General features: G+C 35.3%; 1 protein-coding gene across 1 annotated transcript in view; it reads left to right on the top strand.

Annotated features, from left to right (window-relative positions):
• LOC128240821 (uncharacterized) overlaps nt 1-27246 on the top strand; it is a 30028-nt gene extending 2782 nt beyond the window's left edge. The window contains exons 2-25 of the mRNA XM_052957726.1: nt 84-143; nt 2409-2506; nt 5225-5323; nt 6208-6306; nt 6568-6661; nt 7757-7953; nt 9056-9182; nt 9470-9692; nt 10058-10623; nt 11378-11486; nt 12136-12359; nt 12791-12908; nt 13343-13528; nt 13831-13867; nt 15109-15381; nt 17375-17425; nt 17677-17819; nt 19534-19720; nt 20991-21110; nt 21679-21833; nt 22767-22874; nt 23631-23745; nt 24494-24587; nt 25786-27246. Of these exons, the coding sequence (XP_052813686.1) occupies nt 84-143; nt 2409-2506; nt 5225-5323; nt 6208-6306; nt 6568-6661; nt 7757-7953; nt 9056-9182; nt 9470-9692; nt 10058-10623; nt 11378-11486; nt 12136-12359; nt 12791-12908; nt 13343-13528; nt 13831-13867; nt 15109-15381; nt 17375-17425; nt 17677-17819; nt 19534-19720; nt 20991-21110; nt 21679-21833; nt 22767-22874; nt 23631-23745; nt 24494-24587; nt 25786-25918 (3616 nt within the window). The 3' untranslated portion in view covers nt 25919-27246. The remainder of the gene's footprint in view (nt 1-83; nt 144-2408; nt 2507-5224; nt 5324-6207; nt 6307-6567; nt 6662-7756; nt 7954-9055; nt 9183-9469; nt 9693-10057; nt 10624-11377; nt 11487-12135; nt 12360-12790; nt 12909-13342; nt 13529-13830; nt 13868-15108; nt 15382-17374; nt 17426-17676; nt 17820-19533; nt 19721-20990; nt 21111-21678; nt 21834-22766; nt 22875-23630; nt 23746-24493; nt 24588-25785) is intronic.
• The last annotated feature ends 265 nt before the right edge of the window (nt 27247-27511 follow it).

A 27511-nucleotide genomic window follows, 5' to 3' on the forward strand; every position in this document is an offset into this window, starting at 1 on the left:
ACAAATGGTGATAAGTACTCTTTCCCAGTTTGCCTTTATGATTAGTATTGAACGTAAACATATACTATGCTTTTGCCTTACAGTCATGTATGCTCCTACAGTGTGCGAAGATCAAGAGATAGATACACGAGGTGTGGATTCTGGTGAGTATACACACGTTATTAAGGCCAAAAATATTTTTTGTTTGTTTAGGGTAACCTTTCCAAAATTTCTAGGTAGGGTAGGTAGGGATTTTTTTTTCAAAATTTGTCGTAAGTTCAGAGTGTTTTCTTGCACATGGCAGTCTTTCCTACATTACTATAATTGCCTGACTTTGTTTTATCATATAAACAATAATTCTAATTAAAATCTGCATTTATCCGCCCTTCGTAACTCTCTTTTCGCTAACGAATATTTGTTTTGCTCAGAAACAGACATATTTTTTAGGCCTAAGTTTAAACATTAGATATTTTACGATGATTGTGAAGAAAGTTATGATAACTTATAAGGGAGTGCCCCGAGAAAACCCGCTAGTCTGACTTGGTAACCAACCACTAACCAAATTCACATGCGCCCAGGCCGGGAATCGAGCCCGGGTCGCTTTGGTGAGAATCCGCTCTAAGTGGACAACCCACCAGGTTATTAGAGAGGATATATAAATATATTACGTTTGTGACTTTTGTTAGACAGACATTTTAAAATGAAACGTTGGCAAAAATGTGAGGCTGGTCGCGGATTGGCTTAAAGAGGGAAGGAATTCTTGTTTTGATAAACTTTTCTATAACCCCAGATGAGTAGATCAAAATCCCTGGCCTTGCTGGAAATCCTTATCCTGCCCACGGGCAAAGATAAAAAAGTACTCATATGGAGCTACTTTTTTATTGTCATCACGCAATAACCTCCCTTGTTGAAGACCGTCATCTGTACAACCTTGGAAACCTTGTCTTGTGGTATATTCAAAAAATCATTTCTCTCTTTAAATGGAACCATTTTCACGCTGCATTCAAAAATATTCAGCACTCTCCTCAGAATTATTTAAAGAACGATTTGACTATTTACATATTTTGATTCACTGCGCACATATAGCAAATTATCCCATAGGCGAATAATTCATATTACGACGTGAAGTTTTCCAACGAAAATATACATTTTATCTTTATTTTGTTTAACTGTGTTGGGAGAAAAAGCATCTACCATAGCCGCTCGTGTAGATTATAAGTTTCTTGCATACCAGACGTGTGTTTTCAGTCATGTGACCGGTGCTGGAAAAACTCATCTTACACCCTCTCTGTAAGATGAGTCACGCGCAACAACAGGCCACTTCTTATTTCTTATATTGTATGGTTTATGAAAAGTATATTATGCAATTTCAATAAAGCGGAATCAAAAACATAAGTTTACACAATTCTTAATTAAAATTGAAAATAAATAATCGCAAAAGCGCGATTTTCAAAGGAACTATTTGACGTCGATATTGATTTAAAATTTCTGCGCTTTTTGACGTCAGTACACAACTTCGCACGCGCGTTTTGGTGAAATGTACAATAGTGCGTTTTCTACGTCAATTTTTCCTACAATTCATAAATTAAGGTATGCAAGGAAAAATATCAATCATGTTTTCCCGTTCCGGATCGAAAAATCCGACCCTCGCTTACGCTCGTGCCCTCAGGTGGATTTTTCTACCCGTACCGGAAACACAAGATAGATAAATTCTTCTCCCACCTCAGATAAGTAGATCCAATAATTTAACCATGCTAGATATTCTTATATTGCCCACGGGCGAAGATAAAATGCCCGTATGGAACTCCTTTTTAACGGTCACCACATTGTAATTGCCTCCCTTGTTGAAGACTGTCGTCAGTAGCATCAAAGAAATCTTGTCTTATGGTAATATTCAGAACGCTAATTCATTATTTCTCGCTTCAAATGTCACCATTAAACAGTTTTCATGCACCATTCAAGAAATAATGCTTCATTTTTCTTAGAACTATTTAAAAAGACCGATTTGACTATTAACATTAACCGGATCACTGCGCGCATATTCATGACAACCACGTGCTATCGCATATCCATACGCAATTATTTTCACTAAGCACAAAAGAGTTCTAGCAAAAAATGTTATTTTTTACTCAATTTTGTTTAACTGAGGTGGGAGAAAAAGCATCTACCATAGCCGCTCGTGTAAGACAGTTTCATCCCAACCCTCGCGCAGGGTGTTTTGCGGAAAACACCCTACGCTCGGGTCGGAATGAACCTATCTAACACTCTCGGCCATGGAAGATACTTAAAATCCCAAACATCGTTCCCTCGTTTAAATCGGGATGGACCGATCTTACAAGAGCGACCATGTATTAGTATTATAGTTTTTCATGAATGTGCCAATAAGTATATTCTGAATGTTGTGTTATGTGTGTTGTCTTCTTGAAAAGGGGATGGAGCCGATGCAGAAGAACTGATTACTACTACGAAAGCATAGACTACTGCTGTTCAGGCTGGAGGTCAAACAGCTATGGATCCTGCAGCATACGTTAGTATTTTATATGCCTCCCAAAAGGACAGTTTCATAAACAAATTTTATTCGTAGGAACACAAATCCTAAATTTGATGAAGGTATCAATATGATCTGCTGTCCATTTCTTCATATTTATGTTTTGACTGGCTTAAGTAAAACTGTGAAGGTAAAGTTTTTTAATTGACGGTAAGATATTTAATGAAACGGGCCCCTACTGTTTTCCTTAAACAAATCACGCAGACAATGGATGGTTCATGATAAATTATGTAGTTTGTTCGAAATGAAAACGTTTGCGGTCACTTTGTTATTCGGTCATTTAAAACTTATTTGTACCAAAAATCTCACAGCACGGCTATTTACTATCTACTGTCTTATGCAATTATTCAGACTTTCAGGCGCCCCTTAGTATACATACAGCTGATAATATTTTTACTGATTTTCCGTTCTGTTCTCTAAATAACGGGCAGGTTATTATTACCCTGCCCGCCTACCTTTTGACACTTTCTCCCTCGTGTTAAGTATATGGAAAACGAAAGTAATGACCTTTAACATTGAGCCACTTTTCGAACCTTTGGCCACTTTTTAAAACCTTGGGCCGGTCTATTTTAGATTGTCTTTTCGATGTTTTTTTCCGAGTTCCTTGTTATATATATGTAAAGTGAATGTGCTTTCACTTTCTATCATAAGATTAGGGTGACGATAATCAACCATAATCGTTTGTATGGTTTAACGACGGAGCAGGGACCCGTTTCAATAAGATATATTAGTATGCTTCTCAAGAGTGCTCGGGCTTATGCAGCAGTCAATTGCAACCACGACCTCCCCAGGTTCGGGGAATAGCGGGGTCTTTGAGTTTCGGTCGAGCCAACAACGCCTTGCGGGGACGAACAGATGGTAAAATCCCCGCTAAAATGCCCCGCACACCAGGGACCCTTGGTCCATTCCCCGCTATTTTAAAGCGAGGACAAAACCACCGCATTCACCCGGCACTTTCGGCCACCTGAAAGGTAAAAACACGGCCCATTTCCCCGGCTATCCCCGGTATACCCCCGGACCTGGGGGTCGTGGTTACATTTTACTGGTGCATTAACCGTAAATAATTTGTGTATACCAAGTGATATATTGCGCAATACATGCTACGTCGGAAGGCAATATTTTGCTTCGAATGAAGACCTTAAAAAAAGATAACTTCACTGTTTCTTCACCATTTTAAAGCTGCACTCTCACAGATTGAACGTTTTGACAACTTTTTATGTGTTGTCTTGGAATAAGCAAATGTAAATATATGCCGCCCAGTGATTAAAGACTGATGACAAAAGATCAGATCGCAGATTTTCATATTTTTGCTCCAAAATTTATGTTTTATGCGTTTTTGTTAAACTGAAAACGGTTTAAGCCATAAAACATTAAATTTGGAATGGGAATATGAAAATCTGCGATCTGATCTTTTGTTAGCAGTCTTTTATTATTGGTTTGCAGATATTTACGCAAATATTTGCTAATTCCAAGACAAAAAATAGAAAAAAAATGTTGAAAAAACGGTAAATCTGTTAGAGTGCTGCTTTAAATGAAGCATAGCGCAGTCTACGCCGCTTACGAAGCCCCGCTTTCGGTTTTTTACCAGAGTTGAGAATGTTGCCTTCCGACGTGGCATATATGACGCAATTTATCACGTGGTATACACACACTGCGTAAAGTTATGGGCAGAATATACGCGATAAATGTATATACGATATTTTTTATTGAAACAAAACTGACGCCTAGAAAGTTACGAGCTGACCGCTTATTATCTTCATTAAAACGGGAACCTGCACATGTATAAGGATGTACACCTAAAGAGTAATACTTTCTCTGACATTCTAATCTGCTACATGACTTTATAGTATTTGGCATACCTCGTACTTTAACGTCTTATGTAAATAACCGCTGTTTTTCTCTCATCACTCTCATTTTCAATGACCAATGTAGCAGAACCATGAGCTGGATGACCATGTACGGTCATGGTTTAGATACTGTATAGATTTTAGAACGAAGATCTTTTCAGTCACCCTGCATTCACCTTTTCGCATTGCACAGCTTCAGGGCAAAGAAAAAAGTTCAAATCGATAATTTCCGGCTGAAATGATGTCTGAAATACGAATCAAGATGTTTTTTACATATTTCGTTAAATCAAGCTGTATGTACAGTGTATATTGTAATAAATTCTTTATGAAGTTTAAACCACCCTTATGTTCATCGTGAAAGAAAAAGTATCGTCAGTTTTGATTGTAAATTATTCGAATAATGAGTTTTAAATTTCGCAAACGTTTAATTTCATTTAATAAATGATAGAATTATAAAACAGATTTATAAAATTAATACAGTCTTCAATGAGGACACGAATTACTCACTGTTATCTGTCACTCTAAGTGACTCTTTGTCTTAAACATCTTAAATCATCAAATTACTAGCAATTGCAAACATTCTTAGTAAAATATTCTTCGAAATATCAAAGTAAATTACTCAATACATATATGTGAATGTTGTTCTAGTGGTATTGGTGTCGGCCTGTCACTCAAGAGATTTTTGGTTTGAGCCAACCAATGGTACGTTCTCTTGGATAAGACAGGACACAAATTCTGTTTTCTACCCAGAAACGGGCACGAGAGTCATTCATATCAGCGTATTTCTGATCTCTCAATTGAGATAACCTTAATAAATAGACACTAACACTAAATATTGATAATTTTACAGCAATATGCAGGGTACCTTGCTATAACGGAGGGACCTGTATTGCCCCAGACAGATGTCAATGTCTTCCTTCCTACGCTGACGGGGGATACTGCACCAATGGTAAGAACTAGGACTTGACGTTGATAGATGTTATGGCCCAATACACTAGTTGAAATTCCTGTTTCATTGAACGTTCTATGGCGTTCGCGCCAACATATTTCAATAAAGATTTTGTTTTAATCATGACTGTTTCATGCATGTTTTGTGTGGTAAGATAAGTGTATGTCTGTGTTTGCTTCTTCTTAGTTTTACTTTGAGTGGCAATACTATCTATTGTTATGTTTCATGAAATGTATGTATGTATTGTTGAATTTATGAGACTTTTATAGTCGATGAAACTCTTGGTCTTCTGCCTCTGTCCTCCATGTTCCTCCTACATCTCACTCTCTGACCTTGAGACAGACTTTAGAGAGTGCTTGGGATGAAACACCCTCATTCTCACCACTTCCACACTAAGGGATGGGCTTAGGAGACTAAGTAACCTGTGGTGATCTGAACGGGCTTCAATTGAGCAGGAGCTTGGGGATCTTAGGATAGTGCTTGCTTTAACAAGGTTATACTCTTCCTTGGCGAAATGATAAACACAGTTTGAAACAGCGAACGAAAATGAGGAGAGACAGAAATGTCCTCGGGTTGTATGGCCATCAGCCTGAACGTACTGACGAGAATGGAACGTGGTCAGAACGAGTTAAACTGTCTGTCAACAAGGTGGTTGAGTAAGGGACTAGTTAGAAGTATAAAATTGAACGAAGTAGAACTAGTAACAAAACAGGTTAAATCTGACTACATAGCTCTGTTGACTTATCAGGCCGAATTTACACGGTTTATCTAGCCAACTACCCGTTTTAAGATTTTTGAGGTAATGGTTGAACGTTTTGAGAAATGGTTTTGTGTAACCGTGCCTTTACGATAAGTATAAATAATGCTACATATTTTATTTTTAGTCCAATGCTCACACCTACACCCGTGTTTTCCTGGAGGCTGCACAGGGTCAAGCAGTTGCAGTTGTATAGATGGATTCCAGGGGTCAAGCTGTCTGTCTTGTACGTATTTAGCATTAACACTAGTATTTGATACTTTTAAATTTTCGACGGGTTGTTATCGATATTTCCTTATGTGCTTATGTAATGAACAGCTTTTTTATGAGTAATTTATTGTGAAGACATTTCTACTTCTTCCACTTACAGAACAAGACTAAAAATATAATCCAGCTATTACAGTTTATCGCAATGATACTCATCTGTTACAACATGATGATTTAAAGCTGACACCATTACCAATTAATTACTTTCACGCTGTTACAGTTACGAGCGGAAAGAACATGCCAGTTTTGCTTTCATGCGATGTTACTTTGAGAGATGACAGAAGAACCGATTTGAAGAACCTTTTTTACATGAAGTACGTTTATTGTTGCATTTTGACATGTTTGACGTGTTAAGAATTTATATGTTTCTGCATTTCCTATTACTTATAGTTGGTAGTTTAACTTGCACCATAATATCAGAGGTAACTAGATATGTTTTGGTGTAAGAATGGTTCGCAAATGAGTGTATCATATCAAAATTTGAACCACTGTGTTGTTGCTTCAACCGAACCCACCAAGTGAATTTCGAAGGAAGTGCTACAATTATGGCCTGCCAATAGACTTTACACATAAACGCAACACCGCCGTCACTAATTTATTATTTATATTAGTTGACATATCACGCTAAATTTACAACTAAATAGGCGGGATCATTGCCCCCTAAAGCATCCATAAAAGTACAGGCTGCATTGGTTTCACTTCAACCTGTCAGTTAAATAGAAGATTCGAATTACTTTTGCAAGAACAGCGAGGTTACACACAAATATACGGTGTTGAAACTTTAACTGCTTTGAGGCTGTACAAATTGACCGCAATAACAAGTTTGCACTTGCTCAGATTATTTTCAAACAGTATAATGCCAGATTGGGCATACCACGTGATTAATTACATCATAAATGCTACATGGGAAAGCAACAATTTGCTTAAAATGAAGGCTTAAAAAAGATAACTTGCCTTCTTCTTCATTATTGTAAATTATATAAAGGTCAGTCCATGCCGCTTAAAGAGCCCGGCCTTCGTTTTATTACCAGAGTTCGATTAGGTGATTAGTTTCCTTAAACACTTCGCCAAACCTGTTTCCAAAATATCGTTTTGACAGTGTTTCATCAGGCAACGGTTATGTGAAAAGGTTTGTCGAAGTGTTTCAAGAAACTTGACTGCGAAACCTGCGCTAGGTTTTATTTAAAATGGTAAAGCAATATCAAAGTTATCGTTGAACAAGTCTTCACTCGAGGCAAAATGTTGCCTTCCGTCGAGTGGTATACACACACTGAATGTTTCTAATCTAGTTGTTTAATGTTTTAGTAAAGAGACAAGCAAACTGATCATGCGACCAAGCTCCCTCAACCAATCCAAAGATTGCTAATCATCTAACACTCAGTGCATTTGTTTATACATTTCTTACACAGTGTGCCGTGTGCTACAACCGATGCGCCGGTCTGGAGTAACCAGGAAAACTTCAACTATGTCGATTTTCATCTTCAAGCCATTTATGAACCGATGTATGCGGCGTTCCGCTCGGAAAATTATATTTCAAGTTCAGGTTTTGGAATCGTGTCAAGCAACGCCCGTATCGTCCATAAGAAAGTCAACAAGGACCAAAGCGGTAAGGAACACGTTGATGACTGTTACGAACAAGTAATAAGCATACTTTAATTTAAAAGGTTACCTGTACGGGAACGACTTCACGTGGAGTACTTTTTTGGTGCAAAGTTTTAATTAATAATGAATTACTCGAGTTTTTCTTAAAAGCTCTATTGAGAACAATCGAAGGGAATAACTTTAATTAAGTCCCATGATTGTTTATAATTTACTTTGATCCAAAATAGCATTTCAATCTGTCAACATATGTATAAGGAATGCTTTATATCTTGGTATATTTGAGCAAGAAACAATGTTGAAATAAGGACAATGTACAAATGTTCTTTGCTCATAATATATTCTGGAAGTTAGACATCAACGACAACAATAACCTATTATTTGTTTTGGTAACATCTGTTACAACATGTTAAATAAAAGTTTAAATAAATCTTCGGTTAATATGATGGTAGTACTTATGTAATTTGCATTATAATTTCTGGATTCAAAAAGAAAACATATTTAAACTGTGAAATTTTATTCTGTTAACATCCGCATGCAAAAAGGAAACTCAAAAAGTATTTGCGGGTATAATGACTTGGGTGAAATAAGTGATACAACACATTTGAGCATCTTAAACGGAATATATCAAAACGAAAGTAATTTGTGGTATTAGTATTTTCCGAAACTGGAATTTTGGAATCACAAACTTCATCCAAAGTTTGAAAATTGCGCTTGTGTTTTTTATTGAAACTGTTCATTGACAGCATTAAAGGGTGCAACACGGCTACGCTTTAAAGCACCGGGCTGCAGCGATATTCTATTGCCATTAATAATGGGCCGATTGCTCAGAACATTTTTGAAGTTCACATTGTTGTCAACTTTCGAATCGTTACTGATCTAGATGTGTAATGAGTATAATTGTGATCTGCTGTCTTCCTAACATTATCTAAGACAATTGTACCAGTTGATCTTGTTTATATTTAAATACGCTTAAAGTTTACAACCATGTAGTTGTTAACTTTAACAAAGTTGTGAACGATCAGCCCATTATGTGAGTCCTCTTGACATTTAAAATATATAAATATAAACACATTTTTGACTTTAAAGTTGTTTTATTTTTTTTCTAGGCAATCCACTTGGCGTTTATGATCACACGTTCAGTTGCAGTCAAGTCTCAAACACAAATCCTTTGATAAATTTGAACTGCACCCTTACACAAAGAGACTACGTATACAGTATTGAACATGGAGACAAGTAAGTATTTAACTGTAAAGTATTTGTTCGATATTCGTTTTATTTGACTTCTTTTTAACAATTGAGAGTTACATGTAATTTATAGTTAACTTACAAATAGACTAAGGAAAATACACTAATTCATAGTGACCCGTTGCTATATGAAATGCGGAAATTGATAAAAAAAAGGTCGGGAACACACTTGTCGAGCTTGAAAGTCTTGCTTTTTTATAATTATTGTTGAATACGTGCTCACTGGGACGTTTGATGTTATAATAAAAATCATAACTATGTTTGTATTTCCACAGCTTTACCGTGACATTCAACGTTAAGAGTGGTGGGTTTCGGAGATTGCGGAACATAAACACACATGGATACTACACTACCAATTATTTCTATGGCCACACAGTATCGAAAACAGTAGAGTTTAAATTTGACTTTGTAGCCCCGAAGCATTGCTCCGAAGAAGAATCTAAAATAACTTGTATAAAGGGACAAGAACCAATCGCAATCGACGAAGATCTTACAAAGGTTGTTCAAATTACATTTTTTGCCTTTAGTAGATGTATTAAAAGTCTACATTTTAGTAAATATTTTCTACACTGGCGGAAAAAGATAACTGTGCATCTCTAATCCACTGGGACAAGCCCAGCAGCATTAATTTTGACTAAATTCCTGTTTAAAGGAGGATGAACCAAGGTTATACAAACACCAAACAAGAGACACAGTCCTATAAAACTTAACGCATTACACAACTATCAATATATCCTCTTAAACAATTGTTTGAACAACCTTGGCTGAATATATTGGTTCTTAAATAAATCTTAAATATGATTGTTTTTGAGAAAAAGGATATAGTTCTTGTATTTAGAATGATAGGTGACGTTATATTATAGAAACCTATAAGGCCACGATGGTCGGGATGGTATGACGATCACTCTGGGCTTTTTGAATACAGACTTGAGGCATATCACCTTGAGCCAAACATTCATGGCGAGCTCATTGAACTGCATCCACTGTCTCCTGTCTTCACGTACACTGAAAACAAAACAGACAACGTAACATTTCCGACCTTCACCCCGAAGCATTCAGGGATGTTTTCGATCTTACTCACAACCGCCGATATGGCTAACAATACAAAGATTGCAAGGCGTCTTGTATTGTATGACAATTCGTCTGAAATAACACTTACAAAACCTGGTCTTTATGCAAAAATGCCGGACTCTGAAGATATTGAAAATATGGTCTTTGGAGACGGTGGGTTATATATTGTCAGTGCTATAAAGGAGACTGGATTCATGTGGCAAACATCGGACAATGGGTCACAATCACGGATTGAAATCAGTTGGAACAATCACTTTGTAAATAAACTATACGACAAAGGGAAATTGCTGAATAAAGTATTACCTTATCCTACACAATTTCTAGACTTGGAAGATGATGGAGTTCTGAGGAGCAAAAAGTAAATTTATCAATTGTTACTAACTGACCAAAATGAAAAAAATAAAAACAGCTAAATTTCATATTTGTCAAGCAAAAACACAATACCTGAATATCTATCTAGCCATCTTCAAAAACTATGTTTCGAAAGTAATAATAAAGTCTTATACTGATTGAAAAAACATCGCAGTTTTTTTTCTCATTTACATACCTACTTAAAATACAGAATTACACTGCGTCTTGTAATTAAACATAATATGAACTATTGATATGATAAAGGTTATTGTGCTTTGAAGATAATGCCCATTAAATTTAATATTATATATTAAATTATAAAAGGTTGGTGTTTTTTTGCCAAGCACGTCCGAAACATATTATGTCTGCGGACGCTGCACAGATTTATATTTTTTACAATTGTGCAAGGGAATTGAAATTCAGGCCCCAATTTCTCGAAACTTCTTAAGCTTAACAGGCTTAAATCGCTTATTTCATTTAGCCAAAATACATACTAAAATGGATTTTGATAAATGAGAAATGTCTTATTGTCATTATCATTTAGAATATTCCTACATAATTTCCAAAAACACATTTAAAAGTAAATAATACGTATTTTATAGAAAAACAAAAATAGTAAGATTAGCTTAATCCTGTTATAAGAGACTTAAAAAGTTTCGAGAAATTGGGGCCAGGTGCACATTTTGAGATGCAATAAAATGGCTCGAACTCAAGATTTTTATGCACAAATCATTACTATAACCCAATAATAAATGCTTCAGATATGTTGCACTCGATGACAATGAGGGCGAAAGAACATTGAACGCAATTAAAAACAAACATGGAATTGTGAAATTTGAACTAAATCGTGTTTATACGGATGATAAACAGGTAATTTAGTATGTTTTCCTGTTCTAAGACATTCTTAATGCCTTGATTTAATATTCTTTTATAAGTTCGTCTGATTTATCGACGAAAGAGGGTCGAGTTATTGTTTTCGCTGATTCGTTGTCGTCATTGTATTTTTCGTTGTCGCTACTCTAGTGGAAAACTGACAACTGAAAAAAGTTTTTAAAAAATCAATTTACTTGACAGAAATGGTACCAGGGACAATGCGCACATGTATAGTAAAACGCTCGCTTTAAAGTGTTGAGTTGTGTCTCTTTTTCAACTGAAAAACAATATATAGGCGTTGGTGGTTAGTCTGGGGAGATTTCTTCAATTTGTATTTCCCCTTCGAAGCTCATTGGTTGACCGACTTAAAGCTTGTTGATTCGATTTGACTGTAGGTTTTGCTTTAGATAGGCAGAAAACTATTAACGAACATATCCTGCGAGAGCTTTTCTGAATAACATTTCAATTTATTAAATTATTTTTTTTTTTCGGAAATATTAAGTTAGACAAATTGTCTTTGATTTAGGCAGAAAATCGATCAATTCAACATAAAAGAATACGAAAATAAGGGGGCCAATATCATGATGTGAATACAAAATATTACAGCTGGACTTGTCTGAATGATTTATAAAGAAATGCAATTTAGATTCCAGCAGTAAAGTGGGAGCCTTTACCATTGGAGGAGAGTTATGTAATCTTGGAACATCTTGACGATGGGAGTCACGTTAGGATTTGGCTGCGTGCAACTGACGTCATGAACAATACAGCTGTTGATTACACTGAAGTTCATGTTGACAACACACCACCCAGATTCTCAGATCAGCGTCTTGAGACAAACGTTATAAATGGGACATATACATACACATCGAGGTTAGAATTCTAATTATTATTCCACTATATACAAAAATGAGCAATGGCTAAACAAAGCTAGATTGAGTGTATGTTTCAGGATTGACTTGCGGGATTGATGTCATTATCGGTGAATGAACGCAGTTGGGCTGGTTAAAATGTGTGGAGTCCGAAGTAATGTCTTTCATTTCTCCTAGCAAAGCTATCAATGTATCTCAACATATAATTAATATATAGTACGCGTAGTATTGTTACCGTTTTTGTTGATATTTGCCCATTGGAAGCTGTCAAAATACTTCGCTAGATCCAGACAATATGTCAGCTGCCATCGTAGAACGGCAGCGAATGTGTGGTATCAAATCGTAGTGCCGAGCAAATGAATACACATGAATATACAATTTAACATTAGAATTATATCATCGAAAGTTTATAACTGAATCAATTCTTTTTAGAGTCACATTCCAAGCGTCGGACGATGGTAGTGGTGTCCATAAGCTGAATTTGACCCTTTATGTTGGAAACAGTACTACACCGAAGAAAATACACTCGGTCTCAGCAAATAGAAACGACGTAAGTACATCTTAGTATGTTTGTGAGCAGCAGTTTTCCCAAAGCATTAAAGATATCTACAATATTGACAGTGTTTTTTTGCTGTTATCTAATGCTGTTTTCAGGAGTTTTACTGATTTGGGTTATCGTATGCTAAATTGTTGCCGTCCTATAACATACCCGTTTATAATTTGCTGCGTTGAAGTTCAATAAAAAAGAAAGAATGGCGTCTGTTGTGTGTTTCTCATCTGCGTGAGTAAAAGGGTTATGCCAGACAAATTTTCCAGCACGGGCAAATCACTAGCATCAAGTGCGCAAGAACGTTCGTTGACTAATGTGGCCAAATAGTTTGATGTTTGATATAAACTATGTTGATAGAAGATCTACTTTTAGTTCGCAAATGTATTGTCAGGCTGACTTTCAACAAGCAATACTTTGTCGCTGTTGTATTACAGTCTGCAGGAATCTGTGACATAGACCCATCGTGCAACTGTGTTCTGGATGTATGTTACCGCATTCAACAAATGATTGACATGGATAACTGTTGGTTTCTCGTCCCCAAAGAAGATCTCAATAAATCGGGTACATTACAAGTAACGACGTTCAACCAGGCCTTACTAACAAGAACGTTCAACTTGACGGTAAGTTATGAATTTAAAGCGATAATCAGAATTTAGACGGATACGTTTGTATAACTGGTGAATGAGGAGAGCTTGTGAACATTTTGATAGTTCATATTAGAAATCAGCAACTAACAGCTTGTTAATTTTTGAATACTTTTGAACATCTTATGTGCGAAAGGATCTGTTTAGGCATCTAGCAAATTAATACAAAACTTTTATGCACATTATGGTCAAAAAAGTAATTCAAATAATTTCAGAGCAATTATTGAGCCACACATATTAAAAAGACACCGATGTGAATTCCTTTGTTGTTTTTTCAGATTGACCATCTGAATACATTAGATGGCCTTGAAGAATGTAAGTATAAAAATTGAAATAAAAAAGCATTAAATGTTCCTTTGCACTGATCAATAAAGATAAATTTAACACTTTTACTTCTACCATGACTACAGCAACAAGTACAATAACAACATCAACAACAGCCACTATTGTAACGAAAACACAACAATGATGCCTACTACTACTACTACTACTACTACTGCTGTTGCTGCTGCTGTTGTAGCTGTTGCTGCTACTACTACTACTACTACTACTTCTACTACTACTACTTATACAACTACTACTTATACTACTACTACTTGTACTACTACTGCTATTATAACTACTACTACTGCTGCTGCTACTACCACTACTACTACTACTACTTTTACTACTACTACTTGTATCACTTCTACTACTATAACTACTACTACTACTTCTACTACTATAACTACTACTACTACTACTACTACTACTACTACTACTACTACTACTACTACTACTACTTCTACTACTACTACTACTACTACTACTACTACTACTACTACTACTACTACTACTACTACTACTACTACTACTCCTACTACTACTACTACTACTACTACTACTACTACTACTACTACTACTACTACTACTACTACTACTACTACTACTACTACTACTACTACTGCTGCTGCTGCTACTACTACTACTACTACTACTACTACTACTACTACTACTACTACTACTACTTCTACTACTTCTACTACTACTACTACTACTACTACTACTACTACTACTACTGCTGCTACTACTACAACTCATACTATAACTACTACTACTACTACTACTACTACTACTACTACTACTACTACTACTACTACTACTACTACTACTACTACTACTAGTAGTAGTAGTAGTAGTAGTACTACTACTACTACTGCTACTACTACTACTGCTGCTACTACTACTACTGCTGCTACTACTACAGCTACTTCTGCTACTACTACTACTACTACTACTACTACTACTACTACTACTACTACTACTACTACTACTACTACTACTTCTACTACTACTACTACTACTACTACTACTACTACTACTACTACTACTACTACTACTACTACTACTACTACTCCTACTACTACTACTACTACTACTACTACTACTACTACTACTACTACTACTACTACTACTACTACTACTACTACTACTACTAATAATAATAATAATAATAAAATATAATGATAATAGAAATTAAAAACAAATCAATAGTTATGGTTCATAAAATGTTTCAGACTCCGGACCTACTAACATACGAATTGATGAGAGATTGCCAAATGGAGCTCGCCTTGTTTGGGATATACCAGATACACCTTCATGCTTCGGGAAGGTGGAGATAGTGTTAGTCGTCTTCCTTGGCAACGGACAAACCAGAACGATACAGGTTAACAGCGAGCAGACGTCAGTTGACATCGTGGGATTGGATCCAGACGAAGAGTACAGAGTGTCGCTGCGAGTTGGATATGACGGGACCGACCTGGCCTCTCTTCCATACACCTTCAAAACTGGTAATACGGACCTGAAGTCAAGCGCTGCTTGACGAAAGTCCTTCTACGGTATTTATGTGAAAGGGGCTACTTCCTTTGCCGGAGTGATAGCAATCCTTTATTTTGGGCACCACCGAACCATTAAAATGGGAATCAGAAAATTTTGTCATTCATTTCTCATATAAAGAGCGTGCATGCCGGCAAGCAAAATGTACATTTTTGGACACATTCAAAACTGATAATAACATACACCGGACACTAAACATTTTAGGTCATCGGTGACGTAGAGAAATATCTATTTCAATAACAGTAATCAAGAAATTAATTAAGGCAGTTTCTTATTTTTCGTCTGCCGCTTATCATTATTCAAACAATGTAGTTTTAATAATCATTTAACGGTAAAGCAATTTTGATGAAGGTATGGTTTGTTTGTGGTGTTTGTATTTGTGTATTTGGTGAAAGTTTGTTTTAGTGTTTGTATTTATGAATGTGATGTTAGTATGCTGTTTCTATATTTCATTGCCGTTTGCCCCTAAAAGTTTTTTTTTTTATTTTCGACTACTAGGAATGTCCCTGTATTTTTCAATGTATTATTTAAAGCCGTTTAGCGTCGTTTCACATTTTCTGCAGAGTAATTTATATCGCTGCAATAAGAAATAAAGGTAAATGTTTAGTATAACTCTCGATAATGAACGGAAATAAATTAAAGGGACTAGACACTAGATGATACAACTACAGGAGGAAAGAATATTGTCAAAACTAACATACACTTGATATTGTTGTGTATAACGCATTGAAATCTTAAAGTGGCACTCTTATTCAAAATCAATACATAAACATGTATAACAAACATCAATTTTGACTGATAAACCTTTAACGACTTACCAAATAATGCATTTATGGAAAATATTAATTACTGATAACACGTTTGTAACTGTGTATTTAATAGCAGAAAGCGCAAACATATTAAATGATTGGTGAATGTTAAAAGATTTACTGTGGTCTACTATAGTCTCACAGGGTAGAAATACCGTGTTTTATGCTCATTTCTTTCAAATTAAACTTGGCATCCTTCGTAAGAACCATTGTTTTAACATTAATTCATTCTTTTTGGAATATTAAAACAATATATTATTAATTTGTGGTAAATCTTATTTGGGAGTAAGAGTGCATCTTTAACTGCTGATTTATCAAATCACTTACGCCACATGTATCTTACGACGTTTTTACGTATTTTTCAAATTCGAAAAATACTTGGCCCCAAATTCTCGAACTTTCTTAAGCTTAACAGGCTTAAGTCGCTTATTTCAATTAGCCAGAATACATACTGAAAGTAGATTTTGATAAATGAAAAATGGTTTATTCTGATAATCATACAAATTATTCCTACATAATTTCTAAAAAATCTTGAAGAAGTAAATATAACACATTTTATAGAACAACAAAAATAGTGATATTAGATTAATCCTGTTATAAGGGACTTAAGAAGTTTCAAGAAATTGGGGCCAGGTCTGTCTACAAGTTGATCTTAGTTACTTAAACTTAAAAAAGAGCGTTCGTATATACCACATCCTCTAGCCTTCTGGTTAAGACAGTTTTTCACCATGTCAGGATCAACCCCAAACCCTGCTTTGTTTTCTCTTGATATGCAGCAAAGGAAATTCCTGAAGAATATATTTATTTGTGAATTGAAAAGAAGAAAGAGAGTAAGAGACCATGTATCTCCACTAATCGCGTGACTTTCACGTGCTTTATATACACAATATAAACTGGGAAACCATTATTCGCTAATTCTAAACGGGTCAATTCGCTTAGGTCGACAAAATAATATTTAAATCATGTAAAGTTATGTATTTTCGTCCTCAAACTAGCTTGCATTGACTATTCCAGGCTTGTTTTGAGGAAATACTGTATTTGACGATTTGGAACCATCTGGTGTCTAGTCCCTTTAATAAATAATCGTTACTTGTTGTATTTTAACTTTTAAACGCTTATCACTATTTGTAATCTTCAGCGGAGAAAGAAAATCACCTGCAAGGGGGCGTAATTGTCGGAATTGTTGTCAGTGAGTATATAATCTCCTGGTATCGGTGTATTAGCCAACGGATTAAAAAAAAAAATATTATGTATTAAAAAAGTTTGCACGTTGTACAATTGTACATTTCTTATGCGCACTGTTAACAATATTTCATAATTATTCAAGGCTTTAAATATGAGGAAAAATCTGGACAAACGACGTTTGTTTTACGCATTTTCTTAACTAATGGAGTTTTCATCTAAATATTAAATTCATTCAAATTATTAACTTCGTTTAAGGTGTACTGGTTATAGTCGGACTGTTGAGTGCAATTTTTGTGGTCATGCTGCGAAGAGGTCATATGCAGCCGGTACGAAGAAGACTTGAGTCGATGTCGGTCAGGTACAGAGGAGTAATGGGCGGCAATGACTATTCCGGTAAAGTAAGTGTATGGGGGAGCTTATTTACCCTCGCCATTGGGTTATACCCATTCGGCGGGCACTTAAGTGTTTAAGTGTAAGTGTTTTTGGTATGTAAGCATTTTATTCTCACACTCGGGCCTTGCCCATTCGGCCAGGGCTCCGATAAGATTGTTAGTTATTTTCGATTTTTGGAGCATATTGCACAGACAGAATATTACCTTGGTTAGAGCTACCCTAGTTCTTTAACGTGCACCAGTGTATAGCGCTGTCACACGCGACCCCCATTTAACGTCCTTCCGGAAGACGATGAGTATTTTTCTTAGTATTATGGCGGGGAATCGAACATGTGACCCCTGAATTGACAGTCAAGGGTGTTACCACTATACCACGGATCTGCCACAACCAGTAAAGTACGTGTATGCATAGTTTTTTTGTCATTTTTTAATGATTACAGTTTCAATATATAGCTTATCTTTGTCAAAGAAGCTAAAACATGATGTTTGTAAAATTCAAACAGGTGGTTGAAAATATAGACTGTATTTATAAGCATGTATCTACAACTTTATTATCACTACGTCTTTCTTTTATATAATCGTATTCTATCCAATAACTACATTAATAATTATAACTAGTATGTACGAGCTAATGGCGTTGCAGTCTCTTTTCAAATTGAAATGTTTTGTTGCTACCATAATTTCTTTGTTAAAATGCCAAATTGTGCCTGAGATATTTAGTCCGCCCAAGTTGAAAACAATTTACGCTAGTCATTATCATATAATAGGTTTTTTGTTGATGCTTCCTTTATTAAATCATACTACGATTAACGGCATGTACTTGAATAGTTTGACATACTTGACTCTTAATGACATTTGCAAATAGCAGTCGTTAACACAATGTTGACACTTTCGTGGCTTGTTAATATAAATTGTGGTGGTGGTTGTGGTGGCGGTGTGATGATAATGACGATGATTGATGATGATGATGATGTTGGTGATGATGATGATGATGACAATGACGATGACGATGACGATAATGATGATGATTATTATTATGCTGCTGCTGATGATGATAAATGATGATGATGATAATAATGATGATGATTATTATGCTGCTGCTGATGATGATAAATGATGATGATGATGATGATGATGATAATGATGATGATGATGGTGGTGGTGATGATTATGCTGCTGCTGCTGCTGCTACTGATGATGACGATGATGATTGTGTTGGTGATGATGGTGGTGGTGATGATGATGATGATGATGATGATGATGATGATGATGATGATGATGATGATGATGATGATGATGATGATGACGATGATTGATGATGATGATGATGTTGGTGATGATGATGATGATGACAATGACGATGACGATGACGATAATGATGATGATTATTATTATGCTGCTGCTGATGATGATAAATGATGATGATGATAATAATGATGATGATTATTATGCTGCTGCTGATGATGATAAATGATGATGATGATGATGATGATGATGATGATGATGATGATGATGATGATGATGATGATGATGATGATGATGGTGGTGGTGATGATTATGCTGCTGCTGCTGCTGCTACTGATGATGACGATGATGATTGTGTTGGTGATGATGGTGGTGGTGATGATGATGATGATGATGATGATGATGATGATGATGATGATGATGATGATGATGATGATGCTAACGTTTCATTGTTGTTGTTGTTGTTTTATTTTAGATCTCTCGTTCCTATGGAAACGCTATGTACGGGTACGGTGACATGGACTTCTCGGACCTTGATTCTTGGAAACTCGCTCGAGATGACGTCAGCTTGCAAAGTATTATGAAGTCAGGGTCGTTCGCTGACATTTACACGGCTACAATCGCGTACAACGGCAACACTGTCATAGCAAAGGTTCTTAAACGTAAGAAATTTGTTTTAAAACTACATTCTCACAGATATACCATTTTTACAACTTTTTTTGTCTCGGAAAGAGCAAACGTTTGCATAATTATCTGAAACCCAATAATACAAAATTGCTAACAAAAGATTAGATCACAGTTTATACATAAAACATTAATTTTTGAATTAAATATAAAAACTGCGATCTTGTTTTTGTCAGCAGTCTTATATAACTGGTTTCCATGGATTTTCGCAAAAACTGGCTCGTTCCAAGACAAAAAAAAATAAACAAAAAAGTGTCAAAACGTTCAATCTGTGAGAATGCAGCTTTAAGTGTGTGTTACATATGTACGCTTAATGCAATCATAGTACAACCACTTTTACGTTCAACGGTAAAGCAATTTCGATGGTCTCATAGTTTCTAAAAATTCTTGAGGAAATAAACATAACTCATTTTAAAGAACATCAAAAATAGTGAGATTAGCTTAATCCTGTTATAAGGGACTTAAGAAGTTTCGAGAAATTTGGGCCTGGTTTGTTTGTATGTGGTGTAAGTTTGTTTTTGGTGTTTGTATTTATGTATGTGGTGTTAATATGTTGGTAAGTTTAGTTCATTGTCGTATGGGCTCATGCCTTGTGCCAGTAAATAGGTATATTTATTTTGAATGTTCTGTCCATGTATTTACCATTTTATTAATATAAAACAGTTGTATGTCACACGTGTGTTAAAACTCGTTTCATATGATTTTAAGGTCAATATAACAATACGCAATTCAAGACAAACCTTCTATCATATCGTACAAAATAGTATTATAAGGAAGCAAATATTTAAAGTGATACTCTTATTCAAAAATCAATACATAAACATGTATAACAAACATAAATTTTGAGTGATAAACCTTTAACTACATACGAAATGATGCATTTATGGAAAAAAATCAATTACTGATAGCAATATTGTAACCGTGTTTTAATAGCTGAAAACGCCCAAATATTAAATAATTGGTGAGTGATAAAAAAATTGCTATCGTTTCTTAAGGTAGAAATACCGTGTTTTCTGCACATTTCTTTCAAATTAAACTTAGTATCCTTCATAAGAACCATTGTTTTCGACATTTATTCATCCTTTTTGGTATATTAAAACAATTACATTAATTTTGGTAAATCTTATTTAGGAGTAAGAGCGCATCCTTGAGTGAATATTATTATACATGTTTAACGTATTGCTAACTTCTAAAAAAAGTTATATGTAATAAAATTGATATAGTAAAGTTTCATTTTACTTGTTTTAGAGGGATTTACAAAACAGGACGAACATCTCATGAAAGCCAAAATCAATTTCTATACTACTGTTGTTGGCAAGCATGAAAATGTAATCAAGTTACTTGGAGCGGTTGTTGACGACACAATTAGTAAGTATCTTTGTTTAACGCTTTTAATTCTTGATGAATATTAAATAAACTTCCATTCCTTGTGTTAATTTAGAGTAAAAAATATTATTTTGATTTTTTATATACAATGCGATGAACCTTTTGGCTTTGTTTATTAACGGAAGCAATTTATAAATCCAATACTGTTACATATATGCCCTACATTCTTACTAAGGGCGTTGGTAGAAAGGCATTTGCCAGTGTAATAAATAAGCTTTCTCATTTAAGCCTAGCTGTTATTTAGCATTCTCGTTTAAGTCGAGCTATCAATTGACAGTGTCAATTACAGTCACAACCCGCTATGTCGAAGTCGTTAGGACCGCTTAAAGTAATTCGAGAAAAAGAACATTCGATATAACCGAAATACAAAAAGATTATAACTAAACCGAGACTTATCGCAAAAGAAATGGACTATAACATGAAGATAATTAAGTTAGATATAGCGAGTTTCGACTGTAATCTGAGACTGCGGGTTGCGTTTTTAGGATGAATGTTTTGCGATCGAAGCTAATGCATCTGGAATTGTATCCAAATAGCATTTCCTTTATAGTGGGACCTTTTATGGTATTTGAATACTGCGCCAACGGGCAGCTGAGTGATTATCTTCAGACATTAAAGTCCAACCTAACCTTGGATACACAGGAACTACTATACAGGTTTGGCCTTGGTGTGGCCCGTGGCATGGAGTACTTGGCTGAAAAACAGGTAATTAGTTCCATATCTGAAATGACAATATCATGGCTACTAAACGCTATACATGTACTTATAAGCACTTCTAAAATGTAATATGGACATTCATGTTGGCGCTGTTGATGTAGTGATGGCGCTGTCATATAGTGGTGGCACTGTCGATTATGTTTATGTCCGAAGTAACAGTCCTTGTCTATCAGGTCCTGGAACGAAATCGTTGCCAACCTGCTGTTAAAGTGTTCTTACACTGTACCACATTCTCCGAAATTCGAAATTGTCGTTGGCTAGATCTAGATGTAAAGGATCGATTTCTTTTTACTGAAGGTAAAAAATACCGAGTGTAATGTCCATTCTAAACCAACACCCAGACTCTAGTTGGTAACTGAATAAAACAAAGACATGATTAGTTGCATTGTGAACTTATTTAAAGCTTCAATCACCAAGAACTTACAGACAAACAACAAGAAACACACTAGATTTCAATCACATCATCTAAATACACTTATAAGGCCGATTGCATCGTTGTTATCTTTAAAGAATATAAAAAAATAATGTGCTCATAAATTCGCAAAAAAATTAAAACAGCTGAAACAGTTGTCTCAAATTTTGTTAGAAATACTGCAGGCAGACCACAAGCGTGGTCATTACTTCCAGAGCAGTAAAGATTTAAAAGATGCCAATGATAAGGTTAACAATATTGTTAACTTTAACAAAGTTCTGATTACTCGACCCATGGTTAATCAATAAATGATTGGTTTATCGTCTGGTATTGGCAGCAATTACTTGCGTTCAGTGGACGTTTAACCGTTTAATGAGATAACAGTTCAAAACCCTATTGAACCTTTACAATTCTACTTAATCTTAATTTGAAACATAAGTATTGTCCCGTTTGTATGTTCAGCAACGTTTGACAAATCATGATAACCGGATTTTATGGAAAACATTCAGGTTCTCCATCGGCGACTGGCAGCACGGAATATTCTACTGGACGGCGATCTTGATGTTAAGATCTCTGGTTTTGGACCCATGGACGTGGACGAAGACAAGGGGAAACGGGTAACTACAGCTTAACAGAAACAGACCCATATAGAAAACGTTTATTATGTTTCATAATGGCATTCCACGTAGGAGAACCATACAAAACACATGTTAAACTGAGCTGTGTTTTGGTTCCGAGCTTTTCTTATAATATCCGTTTGCTTTGGTTTCATTTGCGTTGTACATGAGGTGAGGAATCACGTGACTTAAAGGGGTTCTCACATTGGTCACCATGGATAACAACCGATGTAAACAAATAATTAAATGACGTTTATTTCTAAATACATTTTTTGCAAGAAAAACATTCTTAACCTATAAATGTCAATGGTATTTTCTGCTTCTACACGTGTGAAATATATTAGATTTGGTTGTATTTTAATGATGCGATCCTTGGCCAATATTTCAACGTTGCATCGTTCGAAATTGTAATTTTGCCAAGGATTGCATCATTTAATTAATTGTTTTCATCGGTTGTGACCCGTGGCGACTCATGTGAGAACCCCTTTAAGTGACGTCATTCCTCACCCTGATTTGTTCGGTGATTTAAAAAGTTGCCAAGTTTTTCTCTGAATAATGCTGTTTTATGCGCTACGAATCAAAGAAATTAAAATAGAAATGTATCGAATTATATATCAAAATGCATCGAATGATTCACATTTCATTATGCATGCTTTGATGATATGTTCAGTGTATACTCTGAAACACTATTGTGTAAAAAATCATGATGTTTTAACCCAAAACATATCATTCCACACCAACACCACTCTGTTCCAGGAGCGCATTCCAATCAAGTGGATGGCCCCCGAATGTTTGAAGACCACAGAGGAGGCGACAGAGAAAAACGATGTCTGGTCATACGCTGTGGTACTATGGGAAATATTTACTCTCGGTGCGTGGTTTTATGACGATGATTTTAAACGATTCAACCCAATCCGGGAGGGTGTTGGTTTAATGCTTAATATATCCTTTGAATCTTTGAATCCGTAGTCCTAAAGCATCTAAATGATTTTTAGTGCAATTTTTCGATTTTATTACAACCATTACAGTCGAACCCCGTTCGGCACGAATGCCTCGTTGGCTCGAACTGGATGTTATGGACCCATTTCTTTATAGTGAAGTTAAGAATTCCCGCTGGGCTCAAATTTTTCGAGGCTGGGGGTATTTTCGTCGGTCCCTAAAAGTTCGTACCAACGATCTTCGACTGTATATTAAAATCCTTCTATTTTTTTATTTCATTTCATATATGCCTATCTAAGAATTCGAAGATGAGGACTTTGGTCTTCCTGTATGTGATATACATTTGTATTATGAGAATACGTCGCCATTTTTTGACGTGACGTCCTAAAATAAAAAGCGTTCTAAATTGCACATGTTTTATAGCATTATAGATTAAATATGTCCTTATCATACAAATTCAAATGTTCTTGAAAACGAAGTGTATTAAAAGATTATAATAAAACTCGTTTACTAAACAACTATGCTACTGGACACTCATGCAATATTCTCTATGTTCAAAAAGTGCATTCCAAAATGTTGATGTAGATTTTAGCTTTTTATTGTTTGATTTCTGAGTCTGTGAAGAGTTAATACAGATGAAATAGAGGTTGTTTTATGATACTATGAATGGTCTTTAACAGGTGATGCACCCTACGAAAATATTCGAGGAAAGGACATCCAAGCAAAGCTGAAATCTGGCTACAGGCTTCCTAAACCAGAACAGTGTGATAACAAGTGAGTCTGTCTAAAAGTATACATGTACTATTTCAATTGAAGTATAAAATGTAATTTTCCTTACGTTCTGAATTTCATCGACCTAATTAACGATCAAAACCAAGCGTCTGTCACACACTTCCTACGCACCTAGCCGCGACTAAATCGGAGCACACAACTAACAACGGCGATAAAATCGGCGGACCTCCGTCGAGAAAACTTCACAATTGGCTGTAGCAATACCGATGAAGTTCCGGCGAAAGAGCCGATGTGCTACCGAAATACCACTTTTCTGCCCCCGATGTTATACCAAGGCGCCGCCGTTGTTCTATCGATGTGCCACCGCTGACCGCAGCTATATTTGCACTGCCGTTATAAATGCTATAGTGTAACGGTATCACATCGCTAATAACTGTAATACATCGTTAGTACATTCGCATGACTAGGGTATAACAAATGTACTAGTACAGTACACATCGAATCCACCGGAGACCAACCGATCCATAACGGGGCGCTACCGGTGCTCCACCGACTTTTACGAAGTCATACCGGTTGCAGTCTCGTTGCTTGCTCCGGCAATACATCGGCAGAAATTGTTAAGCATGTTCAAAAATTTATACCATCGCCGCCCGATGCTTATTTTTATCCGATGTCCTGACGATGTACTCCGTGTGATATCGTTGCGCTGCCGTACATGTACCGATTGCCCCAAAAATGCCAAATTTGTGCTCCGGCATAGCTCCGGCAAACCAAATAAGTTACTTGTGACAGACCATTAAGAACAGAACAGAACAAAACAGATATTTTATTAAGACTTGTACAAAGTACATCATCTTCTTAACTACAAATGAATAATAAATACACAAACACATGGTATGACATATGTTTTTCATTATATGAAATAGAATCATAAATATATTCAAAAATATATATTCAAATCAGGTGAGGATGAACAAAACTATTATAATTGTAAATCGATATTTAAAGTCGATCTTCTAATACTCAGAGCTGGTTTGACAAATAAAGATAGTTTTATAAGTTTTTGTTTATTTCTTGTGTTTAACAGTTCAATAAACTAAAAAACAGACGGACGTTAATAAGCTATTATTCGGATCAAATACCCCAGAAAATAAATAACAACATAGCCATGATCTTGAAAGGTAGAATACCGGTATGGCGTCATCGAGCTTTGATTATTTTCTATTTATACAATTTTAAGGTGGTACGATGTAATGACACAATGCTGGCAAGCCAACCCAGATCAACGCCCGACATTCAAAACCATCAGAGGAGAACTGGACGAGATGTTCGTGGCCGCGCCTCAAGACGACTATTACATCTATAGAAAATAGTGTTTGACGACCCGAACGACGGACAGAGTGTTTATATTGGACAAATGTTTGGGGTTGAGGGATTGTAGAAATTGTAATTATAGTACACATTCGATAAAAGAATTAATGTGTCTATCTCAAGAGCAATGGTTTCATATTTGTGACATCGTCTGCAAAAATGTGTCATGTGGGGGTATTCACGTTCAAGAAAATGAAATGAATAGTATGATAATAAAATAGGGAGTTAACTCTAGTACCTATAGTACCTTTTATTTCCTTCGGTAATTCTAGTATTGATTTCTTTTAATTGGCGCTCTAATTCATTGTTAGAATTTCAGTGAAAGGTAGTCTTATATTTTTACCTTCCCTCCCGCCCTTTATGTGCTGTATTAATATTGTAAATTATATAGTTTATTTGTAATTACATGTATTGTGTTTTATTAATATTTCCCCGATTTAAGGGCGATTTAGCTGCTATTGTTCAGTGTCATATGTATGTAAGAAGTATGCAGCCTTTTTTCGGCCAAAATAAAATATATTTTCATATTATGTGCTTTAAATATTCCCGACATAATTTTGGTAGACTTGTTTGCAAATCAGTTTATATTTCATTATTGATGCACATTTCAGTAAATAGATATAGTTTATGAACTTGAAAAAAATAACTCAAATTTTAATAACTGGATACAAATATTGGTAAATATAGATTGTAAATTTTTATCCAGTTTTTTTAAAATTTAGCATGCGGAAGATTAGGAATTTTAGTACACATGTAATACTTCGTATATCAATTTCAAATTGTATCATTGTTTCATATTTGAGTAATTGAATATCATTTATGAAGTTGACGGGAAATTTCGAACACTAATATCTTGTATTTGTACGTATTGTACGAATCACAGGTACCATGTCAAACCTATGATAAAGACCGAAACGCGTAAAAATGGGGATCGACAGACGCTATAAAGTTCGAGTAACATAAATCCTCTTTATTACCATGATCAGGTATCCTTTGTTTACAAACAAAACGTCAACATGTTGTCAAAGTCTGATAGCAACGCCTTTATGATTTAATATTTGGAATAGTGAAGATATGAAATAAATAAGTCATTTATCATTGTTCAATGGGGCATATATTTGGACTATTACACAGCTAACGGCTCGTCCAATATGTTTTTCCAAGATGTGTACTCGTCCAAATATATCTACTTATTGTACAGAACACTGTTAAATAAATGTCTAACAGTATTTTTATATTTCTGTGATTGTATGCATTATTGTAATTATAATATGAAACTGCATGTCAACTTATATATTTTTAATTTTTCAAATAGATATGAATAAATTTACGTCCTTGTTGTGTCAATTTTCCATCAAATTTTGACACATTGTGTGCTCATAAGAAAACAGATGACTTGATTTTAAAAATAAAAAAAGCAAAATTAATTGTGGACAAGAAATGGCCAGAAGTTTTACCAGTCCGACAGGATAAATTAACTTAATAGTGATATTTTAACATAAAATTGAAATGTAACACATTTCTTGCCCAAAATGAAACATTTTTATAACAAGAAGTTTGGTCACAAGGTTTATGCATTGTCAAAATCATGGCGT

The sequence above is a fragment of the Mya arenaria genome, chromosome 7 (genome assembly GCF_026914265.1).
Source record: "Mya arenaria isolate MELC-2E11 chromosome 7, ASM2691426v1".
Classification (NCBI taxonomy): Eukaryota; Metazoa; Mollusca; class Bivalvia; order Myida; family Myidae; genus Mya; species Mya arenaria.